Here is a 25111-nt window from a genome sequence, read left to right as displayed (position 1 = left end):
TTTATTTTCTGGTCTGATGGCCACTTTAAAGCTATGCCATTCCAGTTTTGATGATTCAACAATAATTTATCTGTAAAACTAAAAAAAACAATTTGATATCGCAAGAACAGAGTCAGAACACATCTGAGTTGGTCCCTATCTTTTCCACTACAACTAGTTCTAAGGATGTTACAAAGCCAGGTTTACCTTCAGATTTTTCCACTTTTGACTAGAAAACATGTAATATGCTCTCTAGATAAGAGACAAAGAAGAAAATTCCAAGTTAACTCTACTATGCTGGCAGCAGCTTTTTAATCAATCAAATTTTACTTACGTGGAATTTTATTCAGCTCATTCATGAACTTCTCTTTTAACTTAGAAAATGCATCTTCTTTTCCGCCGCCTCCCCCAGGACTGGCTGGCTCGGTGACATTACTTGGAGGGGCTGCTGCTACTGTGGTAGCTGGCGGTGCTGCCAGGGCCTCATGATGACTTTCGCTCACCATTTTAACCCTTGGGTTAGCTGTTGGAAAAACAAAAAAAAGAAAAACAAAAGAGAACAAACACAAAAGTAAATGTTTAAATCATTAAAATGGATCTCATATCAATAAAGTACTAAATAGGCAGCATACTACTCGGTGCTCCCTGGGTAAATATAACTGCATCAGCATATTGCTTCATATTCTTCATACAATATTTATTAGACCAGAGGGAAAAGTCTTTTGCAGGGTTAATTTCAGCCAGAATCGTTTTATTGCTTACAGTTCTTCTCTTATAGTGTTGAATTTTGAAGTGCTGAATTTCAAACCTCAAAATTCCTGTAGAACTCTGATGTAAGTTTACCTTTTGCTTTTCGCTATTGAAAGTGTGAATAAATTGCCTGATAACTGCTCTCAACGTGCAAACTTCACATTGTATTTACAGGATTATTTACCTCAGAGAGTTACAGAGGAGCAGACCCATAGCCAAAGTTTTTATATAAAATAAACAAAGTGATAAGGATATAACAAAAACACTTCCAATTTTCCTGTCAAAGTCATAACCTGTTGTTTTCCATTTAAGCGAGTTGTATCTTAAACGGAAATTGATTTGCATCCATTTTTATCTTCACTTATTGAAGGCAATTTTCCTTCCAGTTACTTTGTGTGACATTTGCTACAGACAATATTCTGTTAAATTATTCACAGGTCTCATTGGTGTATTCGTGAAGCTATGACATCTGTAGGATATCTAAATGCAGCTATATAGAAGAATCTGAAAGCCTGTCACAAATATAATCCCACACCAGCATATTTTCGATGTAATGTTGTTCAATGAGCATTCTGCAAAACCTTTACTTGAACTTTCAGCATAAAGCAATGAATTTTGGGCCAGCGGGGTGAAGGTGGAGATGAGACGCAAAATGCAATTTCAATATCACAAGAAGGTCGGCTGAAATGTTTACATTGCTTTTGAACACATTGTTCTGATCTTCTGCTGCATCCTAAATATCACTGATGTGAATAATCATGCTATGTTTTTCTTCAGAGAACTGTCAGGAGAAAGGAGTTTGAGAGATAATAAACATTCATTATTGCTCTGAGTACACAATTGCTCTCAGTCCCAAAAGAAACTTAGCCTTCGACCTGTCAAAGCTGAGAAATTTGAACATCATCATATAAAAAAATTGCAAAATACCAAAATTAAAGGGGCTTGAGAGCATCTGACTGTGTACAACCCGAGGAATCAGGAGCTTTCTTGCCTTACGTGACTGTTTTCATGGATGTTGCTGGAAGTGCTCAAATCGCTAAGTCAAAACGAGGACTGGCTTTCCGTCCTTCAACTTTACTTCCACCAGCCTGCAGCCAGGCAGACCTGTTAGCACCCGTCTGTAGGCAGAATTAACCTTTTGAAATCACCCGGACCATTCTTGTCATTAACCAGGGGCATGAGCATAATACTGTCATCCTATGAAGAAGATTTCTGCCAAACAGGGGACTGGCCTTGTTCTGAAGAAGCCATTTGGTGGCTGTTTTGTAGCAATTTTTTTGATGCGACACCAAATGAAGCACTATTCCCTGCCTGCCCATTGCTTCTGCCTTCGCCCTCACAGTCTCCAGCCTAATATAAAATCATGTTGATGTTGACACATAATATGTATGCGCTCTAGCTCCATAAATATTTCATAAGCATGCAGTCTTATCTATTTGCCTGTAACAACATGGGAGCAGCTCACTATCTAAAGCAGACTGATGTTGATGGAAAGATTCCAGTTAATATCCATGAACTTTGGCTCAGGTCCGATGTCTGCTAAGATTTCCCCACTCGCCTCCCACAATAACAATAGGGAAAACATGTACTGCATAATTTGTGTACTATGAAATAATGTGCCAGCTATTTCAGATTAGAAGACTTATTCCATATGCTCTGGTGAATGCCAAATACTATAAAGCAAAACATGCAGAGCCATCGGCTGTAAACATCAGTGCTGTTTTATAATATAGCATTTTGTCAATGAATGTCAGTTAAATCAGAAGAAAAGTTGTATGACGTATCATAATTAAATCAAAATTAAATTGCTTAATTATAATATATTGCTTAATTATTTCAGGCCTGGCAGTTGACTATTTTGTTTCGTAATGGAAGACACAATTTGCAACGATGACTTTCAGCTAATTAAAAATTAAGGCAAATGTTGTAATTTATTTGCTTCCCATTTTGGAGCTATATTTTGAAAATATATTAGAAGAACAAATTTGAAGTGTTACACTTCCATTTATTTAAAAGAAAAGAAAAAATAACAGGAACAACCCTCAGCAGATTCCTAGTGCAGTTAGAGGTCACTACATCTAATGAGGCATGCACAAATGCTTTGAGACTAGCTACAGAGCCTTCAACCTTTACACACCAATGACACTGTCCTGGTATTTTAAATAGGTGTGAAGGGACTGATAAAGAGTCTTGTCTCAGAAAAAAGCTTTCTGCAGTAAAGAAGTTTCTGAAGAGCACATGCCTACTCCCTCACGGAGATAACATCTAATGGATTCTATTATTTCAGTACAGCAATACTCCACAATAATGGTATAAACGCTGTGGCATTGTTAGAGACTGTAGATACCGGATAATTAGACTTAAATTGGCCTTTTATAAAAAAAGGTTACTTTAATTCTGCAGTGCACTGCAGGTAAAGATCTACAAAATACTAGGAGATTATGTGCCATTTATGAAATGACAGTTGCAAGTACAAGCATAAAAAATTACATGTAGGTTAAAATGAAATGGCATTGAATTCAATTATGATTTCCATTTCCATTGTTCATTATAATGATTATACTAGTAGGTAGGAAACATTACATGTTGTTGCATGTACATTTGTAGTCATAAATAAGAGTAAAATTTAATTTATATGCTTCTATAAAAAACAGCACAGATCACATTCCTTAAGCATGCTGATTACAAAATAGATTGAAAATAAAGCACTGAACAAATATATGGAATATTTAGATACAATACTTGTAGTTTCTACACAAGAATAGGCAAGTCTCAACTAAAAATCTGGAGATGACGGTCTGAAGGTGGCCATGGATTGAGAATCCTGCTCTTCCTTGCGCAAGAAAAATTCTGACAAAAATAAGTATGTAATTTCCTCTGAAAAGGAAGCAAAGTTATCCTCTTTCACAATAGCCAAGAGCTGCTAAGTTTTTACATCTGAATAAATGCACTGTGGAGTTTCACCACATGCAAGAGATTTCCTTATGGCAACATAAAGTATTGGCTGGCTGCCTTAATATTCTAGTGTGGATCTTGCTGGTAAGAGCTCTGTTGGAGCCTACCTCATACGAGGGGAGTAGAAAAGAGGAGGAGGACTTCAGAAATGGTTGATGACAGAGCATGGAGAAGCCCCTGGAACTTAGACAAGAAGAAATACGGTCCAGAGGCACCAACTGCTCTTCCCAAACATTCAAGTATAACCAAGCTAGTGTGTGGCAGTGCTAATCAAATGAGAAATTTTTACATATTGTAAATTGGTTTTGAAAAATAAACTGAACAGCATGATAAAATTCATTAGAGAAATAAGGAATGCTCAAAGTGAATCTGATAAAAGTAGGATCTTCAGGTTTTAGTATGAAGGTAAAAGTCAGGGTGGTGTATTATCTTTCGGCAAACATTGGGGGGATTTACTATAGAATCCAACAAAAAAAAAAAAAAAAAAAAAAAAAAAAAAAAAAAGAAGAAGAAGAAGAAGCCAAAAGGACACCAGAGTGAGTGTTTATGGTTTCTCTGTGGCTAAATTACAGTCCGTCTGCCAACGATCTAGTGGATTCTTAATTTCATTGACAGGAAATTGGTGCCATCCCTACCACATGGTGTTTTCCAGATAATTTAATTTTGCTTGCTCCTTCTCTTTTCACCTGAATGCAAAATGGGTGGAGTGAGGAGAGAACAAATAGATCAGACCTCCCACGCTGACCAAGTCATTCCCTCACAAGGAGAGCTTTACTGGAGAGTATCCTTTTACCTTGCTGCCTCTCAAATTTTTCTACCATGCTAAAACTTAAAATGAATGCAATTATTGAAAGCTTACAAATACAGTGTTTCTATGGGTAATTCTAGATGTTTGCATAAGTGCTTGTTACCATTCTTTCAATGATGAACGCTGTAGCTGCTAGGAACCTGGTCACAGCACCTCAGTAAGCACAGGAAATCATAAACTTGCATCTAGGTTCTTAAATGGTATTTCTTGTACAGCTTATTCAGCATCCCAAATATGTTCACCTCCACAGCTGCATTTAGCTTAGAATCCAATCACAAAACTTATCTAAAAAAAAAAAATATTGCCCATGTACGTATCACTTGAGTTCCTCCGTCATTTTTGTTTACAGCTGCTGTGCACTGAGAGAGAAAGAAACTATTAGCTTGCAGTGACAATATGTTCATGGTAAGTATGCACTGCTACCAGAGAAAGGTTTCACACCACATTGAAAATTTACCGTCTTCCATTAGAATCTTTTTAATGAAATTAATTCATCATTAAGAAGATGGGAATATTACCAGAATGTCTAAAGATATCTACAATAAACGATCTCTTCCTAGATGTAAGTATTCTGGGGTGTGAATAATACATATTTTACTTATTCATTGTCACATTAATGAAATATGCTATCTTTCTAGCTTCAGTAAGGGACATTTATTTTAAAGGACAAGCTCAGAAAAGAACCTTTCTAGCTTTTTATAACTACATTTGCAGAAGAAAGGAAGGTCATGCTAAAGATGTCATATCAAATTAGCCTTTTCAGCACCACCACAAACGCATAAAATACAATCCGTACTTAGTACTGCTTTAGAGACAATACAGGAAAGGCCTAACATTTCTCGTAGAAGAAAATTTACAGGGAAAGCTTGGTTGGGGGAATTCAGGTGTCCTGGTGCCTGTGCTGCCACAGATGCACAAGAAATGCCCCAGCATCCACAGAATCACATCTCAATGTCTCTTTTAGTGGAGAAGAGATGTTTCTTCTCCTGCCATATGTAAACCACCAACTTAGCTGACTTTTTTTAGAGCCCAGCTGTACATAAACCCTTTAAAACTGCTTTCCAATGCTTGCTAGTAATACTAGGTCAGTAGTTTCATTGGCTTGATTGTGGAAAAAATGCACAAACATAGAACTTATGCCACCAATTTCAATCTATCCAGGTATATGATTACCAGTTTAGCAGCAGCAGCAGCCACAGGTAGGAAAGATCTAAAATACCCCAAACTGTCTCTTTTGAGTCCTACAGAGGAATAATACCTTAAAATTCTGATTTTCTCTTTGGGTCTTTGGACAGTACGTATGAACAGCTGATTTTGGTTCAAAATATTTATGAACTTTCTTGTGCAAAGGACTGTATTTCTGAGCTCCATTTGGACTAACACTTGTAGTAACTGTAAGTGCCATACAAAACACAGAGTTTCTATCTTGGACAACAACATGCAGATGACTCCAGAACAGCTCCAATCCCAGGCCTTGACTATGGCAGATTAGCTGTGAACACACTAAGCAAATGAGCAAGATAAAGCACCTAAATCTCCTTTAAAAGCCCACAGCTACTCTACTGTTCAGTTTTAGAAATGACCATGCCTCTGGTGTACTGTCAAAGGAGTATCACTAATTTGGGAGTAGGAGGGAGGAATATGGTGCTGTAGACAGGAGGAGGACCAAGAGGTGGTGAGTCAGTAGGGATGGGGCCTGCACATGCACAGAAGTGGGGACTTCTGAGCCTCAGTCTAAGAAAGCGTGGGAGTGGAAGAGGAGTCCTATAACAAGTCAGGCAGAAGTGCTGCAACTCCGAGGAAGCAGAGACGAGGACAGCTTGGCAGAAATATTTTTGACAGTTAGCTGAAATTGCTAGTTTTGGGAGCCAACAGCTAGTTAGACTGAGTTATCTACAGCACAATCCTGGACCAAGCAACAATCTTCCCATTGTTAGTCACCAGCTCAGTATCAGTCTTTAGAATTTGCTTAAAATAGGAGCAAACATCCTTAGAAAAATATCAGGAAAAAAAGCAAACTTCATGGCCAACCCCAAACTCATTCTTTGTTTTTGTAGGTTCGAACATATTTCCTTCTCTCCTGAGACAGCCACTTAGTTACTATTTCAGGTGCTTCTGGCAGTGTAACTCTATAGAAGTTTTGTGCATTGAGTATCAGCTTCAGTACTGGTTCACCTCCAATATCCAGACAGAACACCAATCAGAAACATCTAAAAAGTCATGAAAAAATGAAATCCTGTAAGATTTCCTGTCTAATGTTCACACTGCAAACCTATTATCTGAGTACGAGTTATATCCAAATAATATCCAAATCTTTATGTCCTGTTCTTAACCTACTCTTTGTTTATTGTTACTTTTTGTTTACTACATATTTAATGAAGGTAGAATATATGTAGAATAAGCACAACTCACAGTTCACTGTCATGATAAACACATTGTATTTAATCAAAATCATTAGATAGTATGATTTAATCTCTATGCATGTTTCAAAACGAACCATAAAATGTCACAGAAAATGATCTACCCAGTGGACAGCAAGCCATCTGACTATTTTAGGAGGGATGTGGACACAGTGAAAATAGGAGAAAGACTAAGTCCTTAGTACATAGGATAATCTACCTGTTTCTCTTTAATTTTTTTTTATCACCAATTATTAAATAAGGTGGAATTGCTCAACATACAGGCCTCCAAAATATCTCATGATGCAGAGTCTATGCAAGAGAAACTTTGGCTCTGATTTTCAGAAAGAACCTCAGTCTGGTGACTTTATCTATGAATAGCTAATCGACACATATTTTACCATACTGAGCCCTGCAAAATGGCACTTTCAGAATCACCCCCTAAGTTGTTGATAAGAGTGCTGTTGATTTAAATGAGAACAGTGAGGCCAGCAGTAAATTCTTTCCAGCTAAAAGCCATAATTTCTGACTGCACTTCAAGCTTTGATTCCTGCAATGCGGAAGCGCATACAGGAGCCCTGGGAGTCACAGCACAGAGAAACATAAAAATCAAGAGCAAGCAACAATGCGGCAAGTCAAGAGTTGCAAGCCCCTCGCACAGATTCACAATATAAATGCCTGTTTCCTTGACTGTGTTCTGAAACTATTATTTTCCCCTAAGTGAAAGACATTTCTTAGTCATGTATTTCTTTTGATTTTTTTTAAAGGTAATGGGGCTACAGACAGGCCTGTCTCTCTGGATGTTGACACTGTTGTCATGTTTCAGCAGCAGTAAGGTTCCCAAACCTGTCAAAGTGTCAGAATACGTGCAATTTAACCCCCCTCTCTTCCTCTACTACTGCAAATGCTGCATCAAAATCACGGAAGTCCTTGATACTAGCCAGAGTTATGAATAGGAATGAAGGGAAGAAAGAAGCTACAGTAATTTCCTCCCACATGATCATTCTGTCATCTTTCACACTTGCATCTTGTTTCCTGAAGCTGTAATCTGCATTTCTACTCCCCTGGTATTTACTTCCAGACTTCCTTTACACAGCAGTATAAGACAAAAGAACTCATATAAAAATTAGTGTTCAACTGCATTTAAGCATGAAATTCTAATAAAGTCCACAGAGAATTCTTGCTGTTCTGAAATCATTTACAGTAATCCTACAAATAATGAAGCCCTTTATATCAATAAAATCCTGTTGTTTACATTGCATAAGATCAATTTACATTCACACATTTGGCTATTGTCCAATCAATGTCCCTAGTAAAGCACAGAAACTAGTGAAGTGACACAGAGATCAACCATGCAGCAGTAAAATTAATAAGGAAGAATACAACAGAAACAGTAAAATAATAGAGAGGGACACTAGTAATATTCTGGTTTTGGTATCTGAAGGTCACAATTCACTATTTCCCTTTTGAATTTTACTTCTATTGGTATTTCCTCCTTGGCCCTACCTCTGCACTCAGTAACTGTGGGATTAGTAACATTAACTAGGAAGAAGAAGGATGATGCGTGCAATGCAGAACTAAAGACGGGGAGCCGAGATATGCAATTCAGTGCTACCTCACGGAGTTTCAAAATAGCCGGCACCTCAGAGTGTGAGTCTGCTCCGACAAGTGACTACATAAAAATGGCACCTTCTTCCTGAAAAAGATCTCCTCCCTATAGATATTCAGTCATATATGCTGAATTAAATGACTACTATATTCAGACTTCACTACTGAGCGCCTCTCTTTCTGTTTTATGTACAGTAACAAAAGCGTAAAAGAACTAGTGCAGGATTCTGCATTATGAATATAATTATTTATCAATTTTCAAAGACCACCCAATTGTATCTCTAAGAACCTACTGCAGGTTATAGTTATACCTGAAGGTATGGGATTATACCCTTATAGCCAAGCATACAGAATTTGGGCGGCAATACTGGCAGTAGGTGGGAGAAGCAAACAGCTCAGCTGATTTTTCAGATCCTATGCTAAAATTACATAGCTGGCATTTAGAAAAAAGTTTTTGTACTTGTAAACAATTCACTTCTGGCGTGAAAGTTTTAACATGCATCACCCAAGTGTACTAATGGGAAAAATACTCAGTTGTGACTGAATTAGCTTTGCAAATTGTGTGTGATAAGGGATTCAGATGTATCAGACAGGTGTAATTTATTTTTTAAAAATTGTCATTAATTCATTATATGTATCAAATACGTATATGTAAAGTACATGTGTGTGTACAAATACATCTCTTTGTATACATACATCCTGGTATAAACCGCCCATGCATGCACTAATGATATGCTACTATGCTGTAAGGTGCTGTAAGTACTAGGATTTGACTGTCAATAATGCATGGTTTGAATCAAAGAATCTTCTTATAAACAGATTGTGGTTTTGTGGGGAAATAGATAATTTTCATGAATAGTGATGCTGATAAGAAGATTTCCAGAGTTTTTTTCAGCCACATCATGTCAGCACTGGAATCAGGAACAATATTGCAAAAACCATGAATGTAAGCCGACTGACTGTGACAGCTTCTGTTAATTGCAGACAAATGGAAATTACTATTTCATGAATGCCGCCAATCCAGGAAACAATAGCATGGAGTGCAGGAAGCATCTGCATTTAGATTTGTTTTTTTAAGTTAAAAATAAAAATCAAAAAAAGTTACTTGATATTTATGGTTAATTACTGTTCTGACATTTTGACGGCAATCTTATCAGCACACAGAAAGAGAAATAGTGGAAATTGGAACTAATTGTCCCATAATGACTGATACTTCTTCCTCCTGTACAGAGTGATATGCCTGTCATCCAGTAGCTTTCCACACACAAGAGGGAAAAATACCAATCAATTATGAGACAATTAATAATTTCTAACTTGTAACATTTTTCTACTAAAAAAAAAATCCTAAATCTGAGCTCAAAAATGATGGATCCTCTATACCATGTTTAAAAAGGTATTCTTATGAACATGTACATCTGGAATTATTTTAAAAGTAACTAAGAACTCTAAACTGAGGAAGTTTATAAAAACATCAGTAAAAATACTACTTTTTGCTGTATTATTATTTCTTGTTCTGTTGCTATTTCCATAGATGAACAATTTTGCAAGAACCCTATTCGCAAGAATGCTACACCTAAAATGTATCAGCAATAAAGGAGAAAACATGAATCTTCAAAATGGAAGATGAGGAAGTAACAAATGGAAAAAAAATATTTGGATAATTTTTGCTTAATTATAGTTGAGGACAGAATGGAAATTCAGAGATTTTCATAAATTTAAAACTTTCAGGATTTTTGCATGTGGGAGCACTGGATATGATCACTTGAGTCAGACTTGGCAACAAAATACTCTGCTCATGGTAGAAAGGTCATTCAATGACTAATTGCTCCCAAACTGTGCCATGCCTCTTTTAGCACTAATACGAGGAGTAATGCAGAGAGGTTTTTTCTGGCTCTTCTTATTCCCAGTCACTAATAATTCTTTACTTTATTAATGTTACTCTTCTATGTAAGTGTACCGTAAAATCATGTCAACCTAAGGCAGGAATCAGCATCATGTGGGGAACACCCCACACGAATTACACCATGAGATCACTGAGATCACTTCTGACAGATGTTTGTTTGAACCTGTCTTAAAAGAAGACAGTTTAACCTGTCTTAAAGGAAGGTAGTTTTACAACAGTTTTCAGTGGGTAGTGGTTTCCATCTCAAGTGATAAAACAGATTTTCCAAAAATGTAACCTCTTTCTTTTCTTGCATATAAAGTTGATGCTTGATTTGTATAGGTTGCCATATTCTCCTAAGTAATCGCTGATGGACTGTCATGTTCCCACCTCTTCCCTAGACTAAACAAAGCTGATGTGACATAGGTTTGAATCTGTTTGGATGGATGGCAGGCCTGGACCTCAGGTTACCTTCACTGAGGAGTCTTCTCTCATCACTAGGTTTTGTGTAAAATAGTGTTGCTGCCCCCCTTTGCATGTGCACTGAAAGACAGGAGTCATCGCTCTTCAGCTTTTCAGAAAAAAGAGCTTGGACACCTGCCTTCTGGAGAGGAAGTCTCACCTTGAAGAAAGACAGTCTGAGGAGGAGCAGGATTTATGAGTCATTGCTGTTTTTAGCATATCCTGCTGACTAGGCAGCTCCTCACTCGGCAGGCTGGCTGCTGAGCATCCCATTGTGAAATATGTCTCCTGGACATATGGGATGCTTGGTCTAAAGCTATGATGTTGCCTAAGTTTGAAGAGAACAGGGATATTTATATGCACAACATAGGGAGCCTATGATCAAATTCACAACTTGGATTTGCTCCATTTGCACAGATAAAATGACAAAAACAGTCTGTCTCGGAGTCTGCCTCAGATGATACAGCCCTTTCTGGGTCATGAGCATCACTCATTTCCATTTGAAAGTTCAGCATAGCTTTGAAACAAACTTGGAGGACTGAGACAGCTGAAGGACTGAGGCCAACTGAAATGCCTGGGCTGAATTCTGAAATCAGTTCTCCTGACTGGCATCAGATTGCCCCATCCAGGACAGCAGGTAAAGTCCTGGTGCATCATGCCCTTTCAGACCGAAAGATGGATCTATCCCCAACTTGGACAACACTCTGCAGTAACTCTGCTCTGACTGAGGCAGTGATTGATAGACTATGCTGCCTCATTAGCCACTTACTGCTGTAGGAGGGCAACTAAGGTTAGCACGGTTGCCAAAACAACCTGGGGAGCTAGAAATCCTACTTAACAGGCACAGTTGATTTATTGCTATTGTTGGCTTTCCCAATTTTGTTCTGTGCTTCTTTCTTTTGCCCAGTAGAGTTCTCTGGTTTAAACCACTGACTCATTGTTTGTTAGAGGGAAAAGGATGTTCATCAAGAACCTGTAAGCGGGAAAATTCAGTTTTTCAAGTTTGAGCATGGAAACTTGAGCAAATTTTACTTACACTTTCCAGAAAGAACCAATTAGTAACTGAACTGGAACACCTGACTGATTATAGCATAGTTCCAGGAATATAATTACTTAAATTTTGTGCAGCAGGTACTGCTACTGTGGAGAGATCTCTAGCAGTTAGACATCTTAATGTACATTGTCACATACCCTAAGTTTTCCTGTAGATATAGCTGCTTGAGCTATTGTCCTACTGGGACATCAGGAGAGAGATACAGAAAGGCTGCATGTACAGCAAGTGCTGTATAGTAAACGTTCATGCACAAAAACAAGAGTTGAAGTGAGTAAAGACATACAAAAGAATCCAAGAGCTATACTTTGTGTTGACCTCCTATTGATATAATTTTTAAAAAATCTGTTCTGTTTAAGACTTTAATTTCTTTGATGATGATTGCATTCATGTTCTCTAATTTGCTGGTCATGATCCTTAACCTAAACATCATCCAATTAAAAACAAAACAAAAAATTTGCTTACTGATCATATACAGAAAGGAAAACATCACGCAGCACAAAGAACAAAGACAGTTAGTTATACAATGGATTCCAACTTTTTTTAGATCACTACAGATCTAGAAGCAGACAAGTAGACAACCATGTATCAAACTTCTAGCTGAAAACAGTATCAGTTCTGCTATTGCAGGACCTGTGGTCTGCTGAGCACTCTGCGGCACAGCAGACCGCAGTCAGGGAACTTCAGCTGTAAGACAGACAGACAGATTCCCTCTGGCAAGGTGGGTTACCACCTCCTGGCTGCTAACCTGGACTAACTGAGAGAGACTGAGAAAATGCAGAGGTTCTTTCGTCACCCACCCTCAATGCTGCTGCATGTGCTCACGAGGAGGAAGTGGCCAGGACAGACAAGTGATTTTTTGACTTCTTTTCCAGCCCCTGGTACTCTGGTAGCTGTGGTAGCTGCCTTTTTTTTTTTCTTTTTTTTTTCTTTTTTTTTTTTTTTTTTCATTTAGAATCTGTAAACTGAAGTGTTTTGCTATGGAAAGGATGACGATACTGAGTAGAATCAGAAGCAGGATGTAGGGAGGCTAACATGATCTTTTAGCACCTGTCAGCACTGTATTTCTGCTTTGTGGTATGGGCAGTGTTTCTTCATCAAAGCACGTAAACCTAGGACTGGTATCAAAAGATAATGCAAGAGCATTACTTGCAAGACCTTGCTCCTATATGATGAATGTAGGACTAATTATCAAAGAAATCATTGGTTTTCTTTAACAAACTTGCAGCCAAGAGCTTTCTAGAGATTACTCCTTCATTATAAAAAAGGAGCACAAAAGGATTCAACATGAGTGATGAAACTGTTTGCTTTCTCTTTAGAAGGAAGTAATAAATAAGTTAGCACTCTTTCTGCGAAGAAAAAAGATATTAGAGAGGAAGCACATGGGTGTATTGTTCTGTAGCACGTGTATTTGATGAGCTCCAGAAATCTCTTTGGAAGAGAAAAGATGTATTATAGTGTGTGTAAAGAAGAAATCTTCAGTATCAGGCTGTTATCTAGTTGCCAAGGGCTGGTTCTTGATGAAAACAGAGCAGAATAGAATGGATAGTTTAAACACTGTGAGGTAAAAGCAGAAAATGGACTTACAGCAGAAGGAACGTTCACAATGGAATAAAAGTGGATGCAGCAAAATGTTAAGAGCGTGACAAGAGAAAGATTATCATAAATATGAAGACAGGAAAGTCAAAGTTTCGTCTTCTCTCCAACAAAGCTCTTGGAGAAAGAAAATTAGTCTTTCTGGAATGCTGACTAGCAAAGGAAAGAAAAGATAAAAAGAAGAATACCACTTCAATGTCATTTTAAATGAAGCAGTAATTACTACAACTTTAATTATAAGTTTGTATTTCTTGTTTACTATTAATTGCTAGCTTGAAACAAAGTATCTTTGGACTTCATTCTGCTCACATTTTTGTTACTCAAAAACTTACATAGGATAATCTTAAATTCTTTAAACACACACAGAAGTCTTTTTCTCCAAATTGAAAAATGTATTATCTGATTCTTTTAACACATGAAGTAGTATTTTTTTCTTGTCTTATGCCCATTATAAAAACAACAGTTGCAAATTGGCAGAGCACCTACAGAATAAGCAAGTTACCCCACAGAGGGAACAACTGCAGCTTCCTTGCCCTCTAAATGCATAGTCTGGTAGTCCCTGAAGAGTTTAACAACCCTGGAGTCAGCGTGAGAAGTAAATCCTCACCGAAAGTCCCTTTCTATTGAAATATGGGCTAATGTGGCATCTGTGTTTCAGCTGCTCTCAGCTGTCACAGTAGGAGAGAGAGGCAGCGTTTATGGCAACCAGTGATATTTGTGTTTAATCCATAAGCACGCGCAGTGACTGGAATTTTCATCACCTTTCCAACCATCTGAAAACAATAATTGTTAGCTCTGTTAAATATCTTCTCTTTCTAAACCAATACTTTCCAAATGCAAATTGTAGTCACAGCTGCAAAGGAAATCTACTGCCAAAATACACCATTGGGAGAGAAGAAAATATAGTGGCAGCTGGCTGTCTCCAAAGAGGGAGAATGTCATCTCCGTGAAACACGGTCAGCTCTTGCAGAAGAAATGCTACAGAGGAAGGAACTGCAATACCAACCAGCCACTGGCTTATAGCGGGGGTTGATAATGGACAAAAATTGGACGTTGTAACTTTGGTAGAAGAAGGTAAGAAACAGGAGGGTGGGAAGAAGCACTGTGGCAGGATGTGCACGCTTGCATGCAAAACTAAACCTTAATCCAAACTGTCTAGTGTAAAGATGCTTTCTGTTCTTTACCTCTCTTGCTCAACCATTTATTATTCTTTGTGCCTGCAGAATCCAGACTCCAAGCAGACTTGGTGACTGCTTCACTAATTATGTGTTTACTCTACATTCTAGTCCCATGAGTTTCTAATTAGTAGGGGACAGTTTGAAGAACAAAACCCAGGGAGGTTATGCAGCTTTTCAGTACAGCTTAACCAACCAAGTTCTGATGATACAATGTTGCAAAAAAGGCTTGCTGCCTGTGACACAGGAATAGCTCAATACTGCAGCTGGATGCGAAGTGGGGACCTGTGAGGTGAGACACCGCAGGTGACGACAGCTGTCCTACAGCACTAAGTTTTCCTGTCGGGGCTCACCTCAGAGGGGAACCTACCTGTGGCTGGGTTACGACAGGGCAGAAGTGAAAATCTCAAGCTCCTGAAGGTTGTCCCTGAAGCCTTTGTTTTTCTACTTTTAAATCCAACATAACAAGAACCTCTAATTACATGATCACTACCTGTATTGCTGGGTCATTTGCAATGCTCAAATCAAGAACTTTTAGACTTACAGTACAGCTGCTTTCCAGCCTAGTTTACTACTAACAACAGCAGTTTCTGAGTCTTGTCTGCATTGGAAGAGAACAGCAGACACTCTGCCTTGTCATGCCATTAGCTGTGAGCCAGCAGTGGAATAGTGGATATTGTGGTCCTAGGTTTCTATATTCTGCTTAACCAGGGAGACTATTGCCTAGCATTTATAGCAGGGACTGCACCCTGTGGTGCACTGCAGCAGCATCTATGGGCAGGCAAGTCCAGGCAAGGGCACTCACCTTGTCATCATCAGATATCAGATATAATGCACAACTTGCATTAAAGTCTTTCCAGATAAATCACTTGTACCTTTTCTGAAGACCTAGTTTCTCCTTCTGCCTTATATGGTGGCTTTAGCGGTGCCCCACTACTCTTCCCTTTGCTCCTGGCTGTCTTTTGCTCTCATTTTCCCTTGTCCTGGTGTATTGTCCATGCTACCGTAAGAATTACATTTCTCTATTTCATTAACTGTCTTCAGCCTCTCTCTTTAGATCCCTCCCCAAACATATTCTCTCTCCTGTCCTCTATTCTTCCTCTTTATCTCACCTCACTATGTGTAATATTAATAGGACAGATTTTCAGAGGCAGAAATAGAAATTTAGACACTTAGCTATTGTTCATGCCTTTCAAATATCTTCTCCTACATCTTCATAGGTCTCTTGCAATGTGGCAGGACCCCTTCTTACTTTTAACTTTCCTCCTCTTCATTTGTCCCTTCCTTTCTCTGTTCGCTTTATTCTTTATTGCTTATCTAACTTAGGCCATAGCTATCCCAGTAGATCTTTGCAGCACAGACATGCCAGCAAAACTTCTAAGATATGTAGTCATCCCAGTGGAAGATAGCTTTTGTCAGCCTGTATTTTCTCATTTCAGAAAGAAGTGCAACTGCATCAGCAAACATGCCTCTACTTCATAAAATCCAGTTACACACATGGGATTCAGTCAATGCAATAACAGCGACAGAACACACAACTTCAGACAGCCCTTGATGCAGAGGCTGTCCTGCCAGAATCTAAAAAAGCAATGCAGAATGTTAATTGTGGCACAAAATAAGTATTTGATAGGATGCATTTACAGATCCTGATTCTCTGTGTTTACCCAAAGGGCTAAGGAAGTGGTTCCTTTTGTGGAGTTTAACTTCAACAGTTCAACAATTTAATGGGTGCAAAAAAAATCTGTTCATTTAGCGTAGCTTGTATGATTAATAAACAGATCTTTTCAGATCTTTTTCATAAATCACAACTGCTTAGGAGTGATGGAAATATTAATTTAAAATGGCTGTCTCATTAGAATACCAGACAGTTAAAAGGCTTGTGTAAGAAAATTCATTATAACAGTACAGAAAAAAAGGACTGTTTTTGGCAAACCTGTACATCTCATTGTGCACTGCACCTTAACGATGCTGTGTGAAATTTAATTGGCTATATTTTGAATCTATCACTTCCACTTGTAATGGAAACTAGTATAGAAAAGGTAAAAGGAAATTGTGTTTTGGGCATCTGTTAGGAACAACTTACAACTTTTGTTAATACAAATCTTAATAAACTCTTTCAGTTTTACAATTTAATAAGTTATTTTGATTTTATGTTCTAGGCATACAAGATTGAGAACCTCTCTCTCCTGATTCATGAGAGAAATTGAAAAGAAAGTATTTCGTGTAAACAGAGAGTCCTCAAATGCACCCTTTCGGAAGTGAAATACAACGTGACCTAAAAAGTCTTTCCTCACAGACTAAATTGTCTCTTCTGAAAGTACCTTCACTACCTTTGAAAAGCTACAAAATCTCATTCCTTTGTGCACTTATGAACCTCCAAGCAATAGAGGTTTAGGAGAAATTTCCTATATGACACATCACAACAAGTTGTTTTAAGATTTAAGATTTTTTAAGATGTCTTTTTGAAGCATCTGATGCTAAACACTGACAGATGCTGCATACCATGTTGGATGAATACTAACCTATATTGAACTGGATATAGGTTATATCCAGATATAGGTTTCTATCTGATACAGTAAGTCTTTATAGATCTGTATACTCTTAAACATGGAGCAGTGCTTAACTGTATTCCTAGGTCTGCTGCATTTCTGTTGCATGCTTTACACACAAAATATGAATCATGGTTAGGCTGTGTAAATATGGGAAGGTCACCCAGCTCACCTTCATTTAATTATACTAAACTGACTATAATGCTTAAGAAGCCTAGAAGTTAAACAACCCAATTCACTTCTGCTGTAGTAACTCCTACCGTTTTATAGTAACATACTGCATCGTGGTAAGTTCTGAAGTCATTTTGAAGGTCACCACCAGCGTTTGCTTAGTTCAGGGCTAACTATACGAGTTTTTTCATATTTTCTTGTCTATCATCATTTCATCTGAATGAAAACTTTCCTTCTTATTGTCTGGTGTGGAATTCTTTTGCTTTGCTTTATTTTTATTAAGCAAGGTATGGATATGAAGCAGATGAAAAGGAAAGGGTTAATGTTTGAAAATAATGTCTTCCCATTAGTCACTCAATAATAATCACAGTTTATAATTACTATTTTAAATGCGTGAAGATGAAATTTTGTGAGTTCAATTCAAGCACTGCAGAATGTAGCAAATTTGAAATGTTTAAGGTATATCTGATGAAATATTTTGCTGCTTACAGAGAATAAACTGTAAGTAGTTAAAAACATGATTCTTTGTGTGTGCAGTAGTCACCTTTGTTACTCTGGGAAGATGTATAAGAACTGTCAGTGAGAACTAATTAAATACTTCAGTTAATATGCAGGTTTTGTAAATGAGCACAGCTCTCGGCAGACACCATATACTTCTTAATGAACTGGCCCAAAGAGAGGCAGTTTTGACCAGAGAAAACTTTCTTTGAAAAAAACAAATACAGAAGCAGATTCTGTTTTGACATCTTTGTTCTGCTGCACAGCTTGTAAACTGCACAGCAGGGTTTTAGGTGGGTTCAGTTTCTAAGCACAGAAGAGATGCTTTCTTTGGCATACTATATAATCATTGGAAGAGCAAATCATTTTCAGTGAAGCTTATGAATTCCACAAGCTCTAGGCATTGGACAGTGTTCAAAGATCTTACAATTTCGGAAATATAACAATCTTGGATTTTTTTCCCTTGAAAATAGGAAAATAAAATATAAGTCTTAAAGGTACCAAGAACAAGGCTACATGTGTAAATGTTTGCAAATTCTACCTTTGAGAATGCAGTTCTGACTTTCCTATTTGTTCACCTCACACTATGTTTCAAATTTTTGAATATTGTAATTTCTATTCAGTAATATGCTGTTTATTTTCTATACAACTAGCTCCCTGTAATCCATTATTTCACTCCAACAGGCTTATAAGCATAACAGGTTTCATAACAGAATCTGTAGAACTTTTTTTTCAGAAGTCAGGTGAAATATTTGTAATACAAAATATCGTCAAATTTAGTAAGCACAAATGAATAATGGGCTGTGCTATTTAACATGTTAAATTCTTAATTAAAATCATTCATTTCTAAAGAATGAAAATTAACAGAACATTACCAACTTTACAAATACTGCTAGTGGATTTTCACCTGACATTAAAATACAAATTTATAGTAAAAATTATGTTATTGTGGTGTTTAATAATGATTGTCTTATTTAATAACACCACATTTATTACAAACTATTAATAAAGCAGTTAAATCCTGAAATTTTATCTATGTCTGAACATAATGCTGTTCCATTTGTATTCCAGTGAATTCTGATATACAGAGCACAGATTATTCCATGACACTTCACATGCTTAGTGATGTATCAGGCCAGAAACAACAGCCAATCAGACTAAAACTACTACGAGCTACAAACTGTAGGCAGTCTAATTGTCATGTTAGCTTCACATACGTATTTCCTGTCTCCTGGATGCTTAGAAGACTGCTTGGGATTTATGCAAAATCTTTTTCTCTCTGTAAAGATGCATTAATAGCACTCTTTTTATTGTCTACGTTCCAGTGGTCTCATAAGACTTGAATCCCAAAATATCTAATCAGAAATCTTGATTTCTAATTCATCTTTGAAGTTTGGATGCATTTTTCATAAGTTCTAAAAATAAAGAGTTCTGTCTTCTGCAGTGGCATGTGATGCATATGCATGAAGGCACTGTGACAAAATTCCAAGGCATTTTAAGAAATGTAAATGGAAGGAAAACATAGTAGCAAAATATGATGCAGCATTTTAGTCTTTCAAATACAGGAAGTCTCTGAATATATCAATATAATTAAGGGCAACCCAGTGACAATTACAGACAAAATAGGGTCATGCACTGGAGCTACTGTTTGGAGGCTATTGAGGTATAGTCTAGAAGCAAAAAGTACTCATTCCTTTGAACATGGCTTTTCACTGAATGTGTGGATAAGCTTAACCAATGCTCAGCTCAATTATACCCAAATACAACCACAAGGAAACAAATAAATCTTCTGGAAACTGCTGTTTTCAAGAATGATTGTTTCACAGAGTTGTGAAAGCTTAATTCATTGTTTCCATCCTTAACTCAGTCTGTTGTGTCAGACGGTTAAGATGCTATGGATGAGCAAATATTTTTTTGATTTCTAGAAAAAGTTGTTCATTTTATAAATATCAGCTCTGAAATAACCCAAACTGGAAGAACAGCGCACCTCCCAGTTATTCGTAATAAGAACTAAAACAACTGAGAAAAGTGCTGATGTGAAATGAAAAGGGTTAAATGTATGCTTTCATAAAAGACAGACTTCCACAAAAAATGTTCCCCAGAAGACTCTTTGTAAGCAATGATGCATATGTACTGATGAAAGGCATTTTGGAAAAATGCTCCCGAATAGTATAAGAATTTTAAAAACTCTAAAGTATGTGAAAAATGTAGACCAAAGTGAAAGTTAGCTGGGAGATAAAGCAAGTAAAGCCACAGATTCCAGCATTCTACTACTGCAAGCAATAGTGCAATACAGTCGTTTTTTGAGATTTGCTAAAATTCCTCTTCAATTCAGTTCAGGCTGTTTCTTCTCCTAATCTTACAGGATAGTTCTTGGATCTCATAGTTCTAATGGTTGGAAATCTTCCTTTATTTTCCAACCTAAGTTTACTCCTAGTCAGCCTTTTCTTTTAGTTTCTATAGTATTTTGCCCTTACTGGTATTTATATCTACAATATTTTCCAATATTCTTCTCATTCTTCTTTTTCCAAATTTAACAAGCTTGCTCTCTTACTCTCTTGTTGTAAAATCCCAGTTACCCAGTCCCCTGATGATCTTATTAGACTTTTTCCTATTTTTCAACACTCTTGCCGTAATCTGGATACATCATACCAGTCCTGAGAGCATCTGCTATCATTGCCAAGAGACTGATAGAGAAACAGAGTATCTCAGAAGAAAGTAGAGGGGTACTGAGAGCATCTTGGACGGCACTGAGCCTATGATGACACAAGTAGGCCAGTACAATTACTGTGAAATACAGTTTTGCTTTGTGCAGCTGCTACCTATGATCATCTTTGTCCTCTCTCCATTATGCACCTACTTTTTAAGTGTTATTTTAGGCCCTGCTTACTGAACCCCTTCCTGGTGCCTGCTATAGACACCTCAGGAGCCTGGCTTTGTAAAGAGATTGTAAGGCACAGGAGTGACAGAATGGAAAATAATGATTAAAAGCTGAAAAATAATTTTATTACCTGAAGCTAAATATTTTTTCTGACCTAACCACAGCTTTCTTTATCATGACAAATTTGATCAAAAAAAAAAAAAAAAAAATTAGCCCAAGTTGAATTGGATGACTCTTTTAATTAAGGTTTCCAAGTGATTGTTCAGGATACCTGTATCAGGATACATACATTAATCCTCATATAAGGATTGACAGTATGTGGATGAGGCATTCCCAAATGATGCTTTTTCAGCTGTAGCTGCTCTGACAAGCTAGAGAGATTTCTGCTCACTGTTCGCTTCCTCCTTGGGAGGAGAAAAAAGAGGTACACTAAGTTTAGAAAATATATACAAAATAAATGAAGACTTGACTAACTCAAGCAGTAGAGTCCAATGCAGTATTGCAACATTCAGTGCACCCTACTCATCATCGACTATCTCTTGTTATGTAATATTTATTAACAAACTTTGGATAAGAAGACTGTGGAGTGTAGCAATTAAATGCTAGAAAGAGCAAAAGCAGATCTCAAGTTCTGGTAAGAGAAATAACTAATTAAATAGTAATGGCCATGGCTTCAGAATCCTATGAGTCTATAAATTCCCCAACTCTGTATTTCTCAAAGCTCAATATTAACATTTACACTCAGTGAGCATTTTAAAGGGCTAGTGCTGTTTTCCTCTTTGACCTTAATTGATGTTTCAGACTGGTATTTCAGTATTCTCAAGTCAGCTTCCTCCCCTGACACCAGCAGTACCATCAGCAGAAAGAAAAGCCTGGGCTAAATTCAGATGCAAAGTTTCCTTCTTCTTTACAGGTGATGCTGCCTTGGGATAGAATTAGTATCTGTCTACCCCCATTTTTCCTACTGCAGAAGGAATTCAGTAACTAATGCTGAAGGGGAGGAGACAAATCTGCAGGGAAAATGCTAACCTAAAAAGACCCATGATGAGAAGGAAGAGGAAATCTTGAAAGAGGTACCTATCAAGGGATGAAAGGAAGAATAAACCACTTAAAAAGTGCTAGAGGTAATAAAATAGTCATGGAAGAAGGTGACAGACAGAGAGCTGATTGTTGAGTGCAATTTAGGAGACAGAATAGAAAAACAGAAAGGAGAAAAACAAAGTGAGAGAGCAGACTCTAAAAGACGAAATATAGAAGCGGGAAAAAAGAATGCAATAAAAGAATGAGTCACAGGCCACAAGGAAGGTCACAAGAAGGAAAGTAAGAAGCGGAGGGAATGATAAATAAAAAACTACATAATGCTGAGGCTCTCTCATTTAGTCTACTTATATTAATTGCCATCCTTGGAATGTATTCTACAGATCTTCCAATTTTAAAAAGGTGAAGTTTATTTTGATCCCTCCTATAGCACAATACTGTTGAACATGATGGACTATATATCTGAAACATGAAATAAAGACAAAAGATAATTTATTTTTGATATCTTCTGGCAAAGGTAAGAACTTTTGGACTGGCTACCTCAAAATTCAGTCAAGTCACTCCGTGCCCCACTCAGTGGCCCCTCAGTGAGCACCTTTCCACTCCCCACAGTCCTAGGGGACAGCTTTCCTGATAGGACAGTAACAGGACAGGGGAAAGGGAGAGGAGAAAAGAAGGTATACTCCTCACTGCTAATGCCCACTACAATGGCATCTACATGAAGAAGTCGAAGGACAGCAATAGATACCTCCAGGAGCTACTACAAAGGCTTGTGCTCAGCTCTAAATCTTCCCAGGAAGGAGTGTCTCTCCCTTTCCATTGCCAAATAGAGTCTTAGGCTGGCAGAAGTGTCTGCCACAAACCTTGGTACATTCCTTCTAACTCTCTCTCTCTCTTTTTTTTTTTTTTTTTTTTTTGCATCACTTCTAAATAATGTGGACTTCGTAATGAAGTGGCCACAGGTGCCCCAGCAGTGGATTGACTTTAAGGAATTTCAGTTCCACCACTAACACCTAGTTCTGATGGAGCAATGCTAATTAGAAAGACTAATGAAGATACCAGCCTGTTGTTTCTTTACATATAGCACTGGAGAAACCACAGGAGACAGCCAACAGCAACAAGGCATTTTCTTCTCAAATTCCAAGGCAAAAGATTCAATAGTAACATCTAGCAACACTGCCCGTGACGTGACCAAACCACAGGTCTGGTCTCAGTTTATCACGGTTTGGGCTCATGGGTTTTCAACATCCTGGACACATCTGGAAACAAACCCACCCTCTCAATCCCTCTCCAGTTCGCATGGTAACGTGCACTACCTACAGGAAGAAACTTTCGGCAATCATCTTAGTAAAGCACATATGGATGAAAACTGGTGGAAATGGGGCCCACACGTGGGCGGTTTGAGTGCAGAAAGCAGACATGGGTGCAGGCTCGCAGCCAGAGAAGTAGTAGAAACAGTGAGAGCAGGATGGCTGTGAGGGATGTATTGCTTTCGCTTTTCCCATCCCAGGCCCCAGCTCTGTCACAGAGGCGGGGGAGATTTTTGCTGCATTCTGCCCATTAGCTGGGATGATCCTTGTGACCCACTTCTGGCGTGTGTCTCCTACCCATGGAGTAATCCTGCTCTAATCCACGCTTCTAGAAAACAAGATCACTAGTTTGTATGGTACAAAGGTTATTATGAAGCCATCAAATTTTATGAAGTAATTCAGAATGGGCTTTCACGTTCTATTTACAAATACAACTTCTTCATGAAGGCTGCTGGCATAATTTTCATCTTTTCCAGGCAGCCATTATCATGTAATATTAGTACCACAGTTTATATCAGCTAGTAAAACCACCATGCTTGTACATGCTGCAGTTTGTAATGTAGCTGTTAAAAGTACCTAGTTAGAGCAAACAACAGTAAGTTGACTACTGTATATATTGTTGCAATGAATAGCTTCAATATTTTCTACTATATCTCCTCTGAGTATGAGAAAATGTTTTGAATGTAGCCTGACTAGAGAAACTACACAACTTTACAAAAACAAAATACAACATAACCAGTCCCACAACAAACTTCTCCCCTCATCACCATATTATTGTCCTTAGCTACTAAAACAGCGTAGAACAAATCTCAGCAGTGCTAGAAAACCAAAACTTAATGTTAACCTCAGCAAAGACTAGGTAGCATTTTAACTTCAGAAAAAAGTAACAAGACTATCATGTATCTGTCTTCAGAAAATGCTTTCCGCTTAAGAAAACTCACATGAAGTATAGCTCCTTGGTAAAAACACAGATAATTACCATTTACATGCATATATCTATATCTATATATATGTTTTTGACACGCTTAAAGAAACGCATCCTCAATCTCTAAAAGACAAGGTCCAATCAAACATTAAAGGAATAAAATGAACAATAACTTCTACAGAAATCATTCTTTGAACCCATGGAATATAACTGAGAAAAAAGTCCCCTTCTAAAGACTTTCAACACAGTTTCAGAACCACTGTAAAATGTAACAGAAAATTACACAGCCATTTGACTGACTTAAAAATTCTACAGAAAAAATATAATTCAAGGTTTGTATAGAATTCTCTTTGCAAAATGCAGTAGTGTTATAATTGTCCTACCTAGTCTTAGGTAAACCTTACTTCCTCCTGGACCCTGGACTCTGAATCCTTGTCCAAAAGCAGCGGAAGCTCACTGCTCATGCAAAGTGAAAAGCAATTCAAGGCTGCTCTGAGTTGCTATTTTGTAAACTTCTCTGAAACTGTACAATCCAGTAACATGGAAAACAAAACATTATCTCCCTCATGCAGCAACAGGTAGATTTAAAAGAATTTTTAATCTATTGCGACTATATATATTTTTAATTTGTTCTCATCTGGTGAAAACCTTCTACAGTACATAATTAAATAGAATTAAATAGAAATGTAGTAAGCAAGTTGAGTATCCTATTAAGTAATAACATCATGTTCCTTTATCTAAAAGTTAGCTATAGACCTTGTTCGTCCATAAATGACTGCTTTTGACCAATTGAGTTTGAATACTGCTCAAATTTCCATAAAATTTGAAGTTGGCTATGTATGAAGGCTGTAGGTGGAAGCAGTGATAGAGAGCCTACAGACAGGCCACAAACGATGCCATTCCACTGCGGAACAGGAGGAAGCGAACAAAGTTGCAGGAGTGCCAGAAGTCAGCTGTGGTATTTTGGGTGCGTGTAGAACAAGGCCCGAAGCTGGGCACAGGATAAACAGAGATTCTCTGATTTAATCCAGGGAGCATTTTGTAGGGTGGATAGCAGCTAGCACAGATACACTG

At 37.7% G+C, this 25111-nt stretch overlaps 1 protein-coding gene across 2 annotated transcripts in view; it reads right to left on the bottom strand.

Annotated features, from left to right (window-relative positions):
- SYT1 (synaptotagmin 1) overlaps nt 1-25111 on the bottom strand; it is a 345804-nt gene that overhangs the window by 126791 nt on the left and 193902 nt on the right. For both annotated transcript variants that reach the window (XM_062568014.1, XM_062568022.1), the window contains exon 4: nt 314-502. In XM_062568014.1, coding sequence (XP_062423998.1) covers nt 314-485 — 172 coding nt within the window. In that variant the 5' untranslated portion in view covers nt 486-502. The remainder of the gene's footprint in view (nt 1-313; nt 503-25111) is intronic.

This window comes from Rhea pennata, chromosome 1, assembly GCF_028389875.1.
Source record: "Rhea pennata isolate bPtePen1 chromosome 1, bPtePen1.pri, whole genome shotgun sequence".
Taxonomy (NCBI): Eukaryota; Metazoa; Chordata; class Aves; order Rheiformes; family Rheidae; genus Rhea; species Rhea pennata.
The sequence above is the reverse complement of the archived record's forward strand: the minus strand, read 5'-3'. Positions and strand labels throughout refer to the sequence as shown.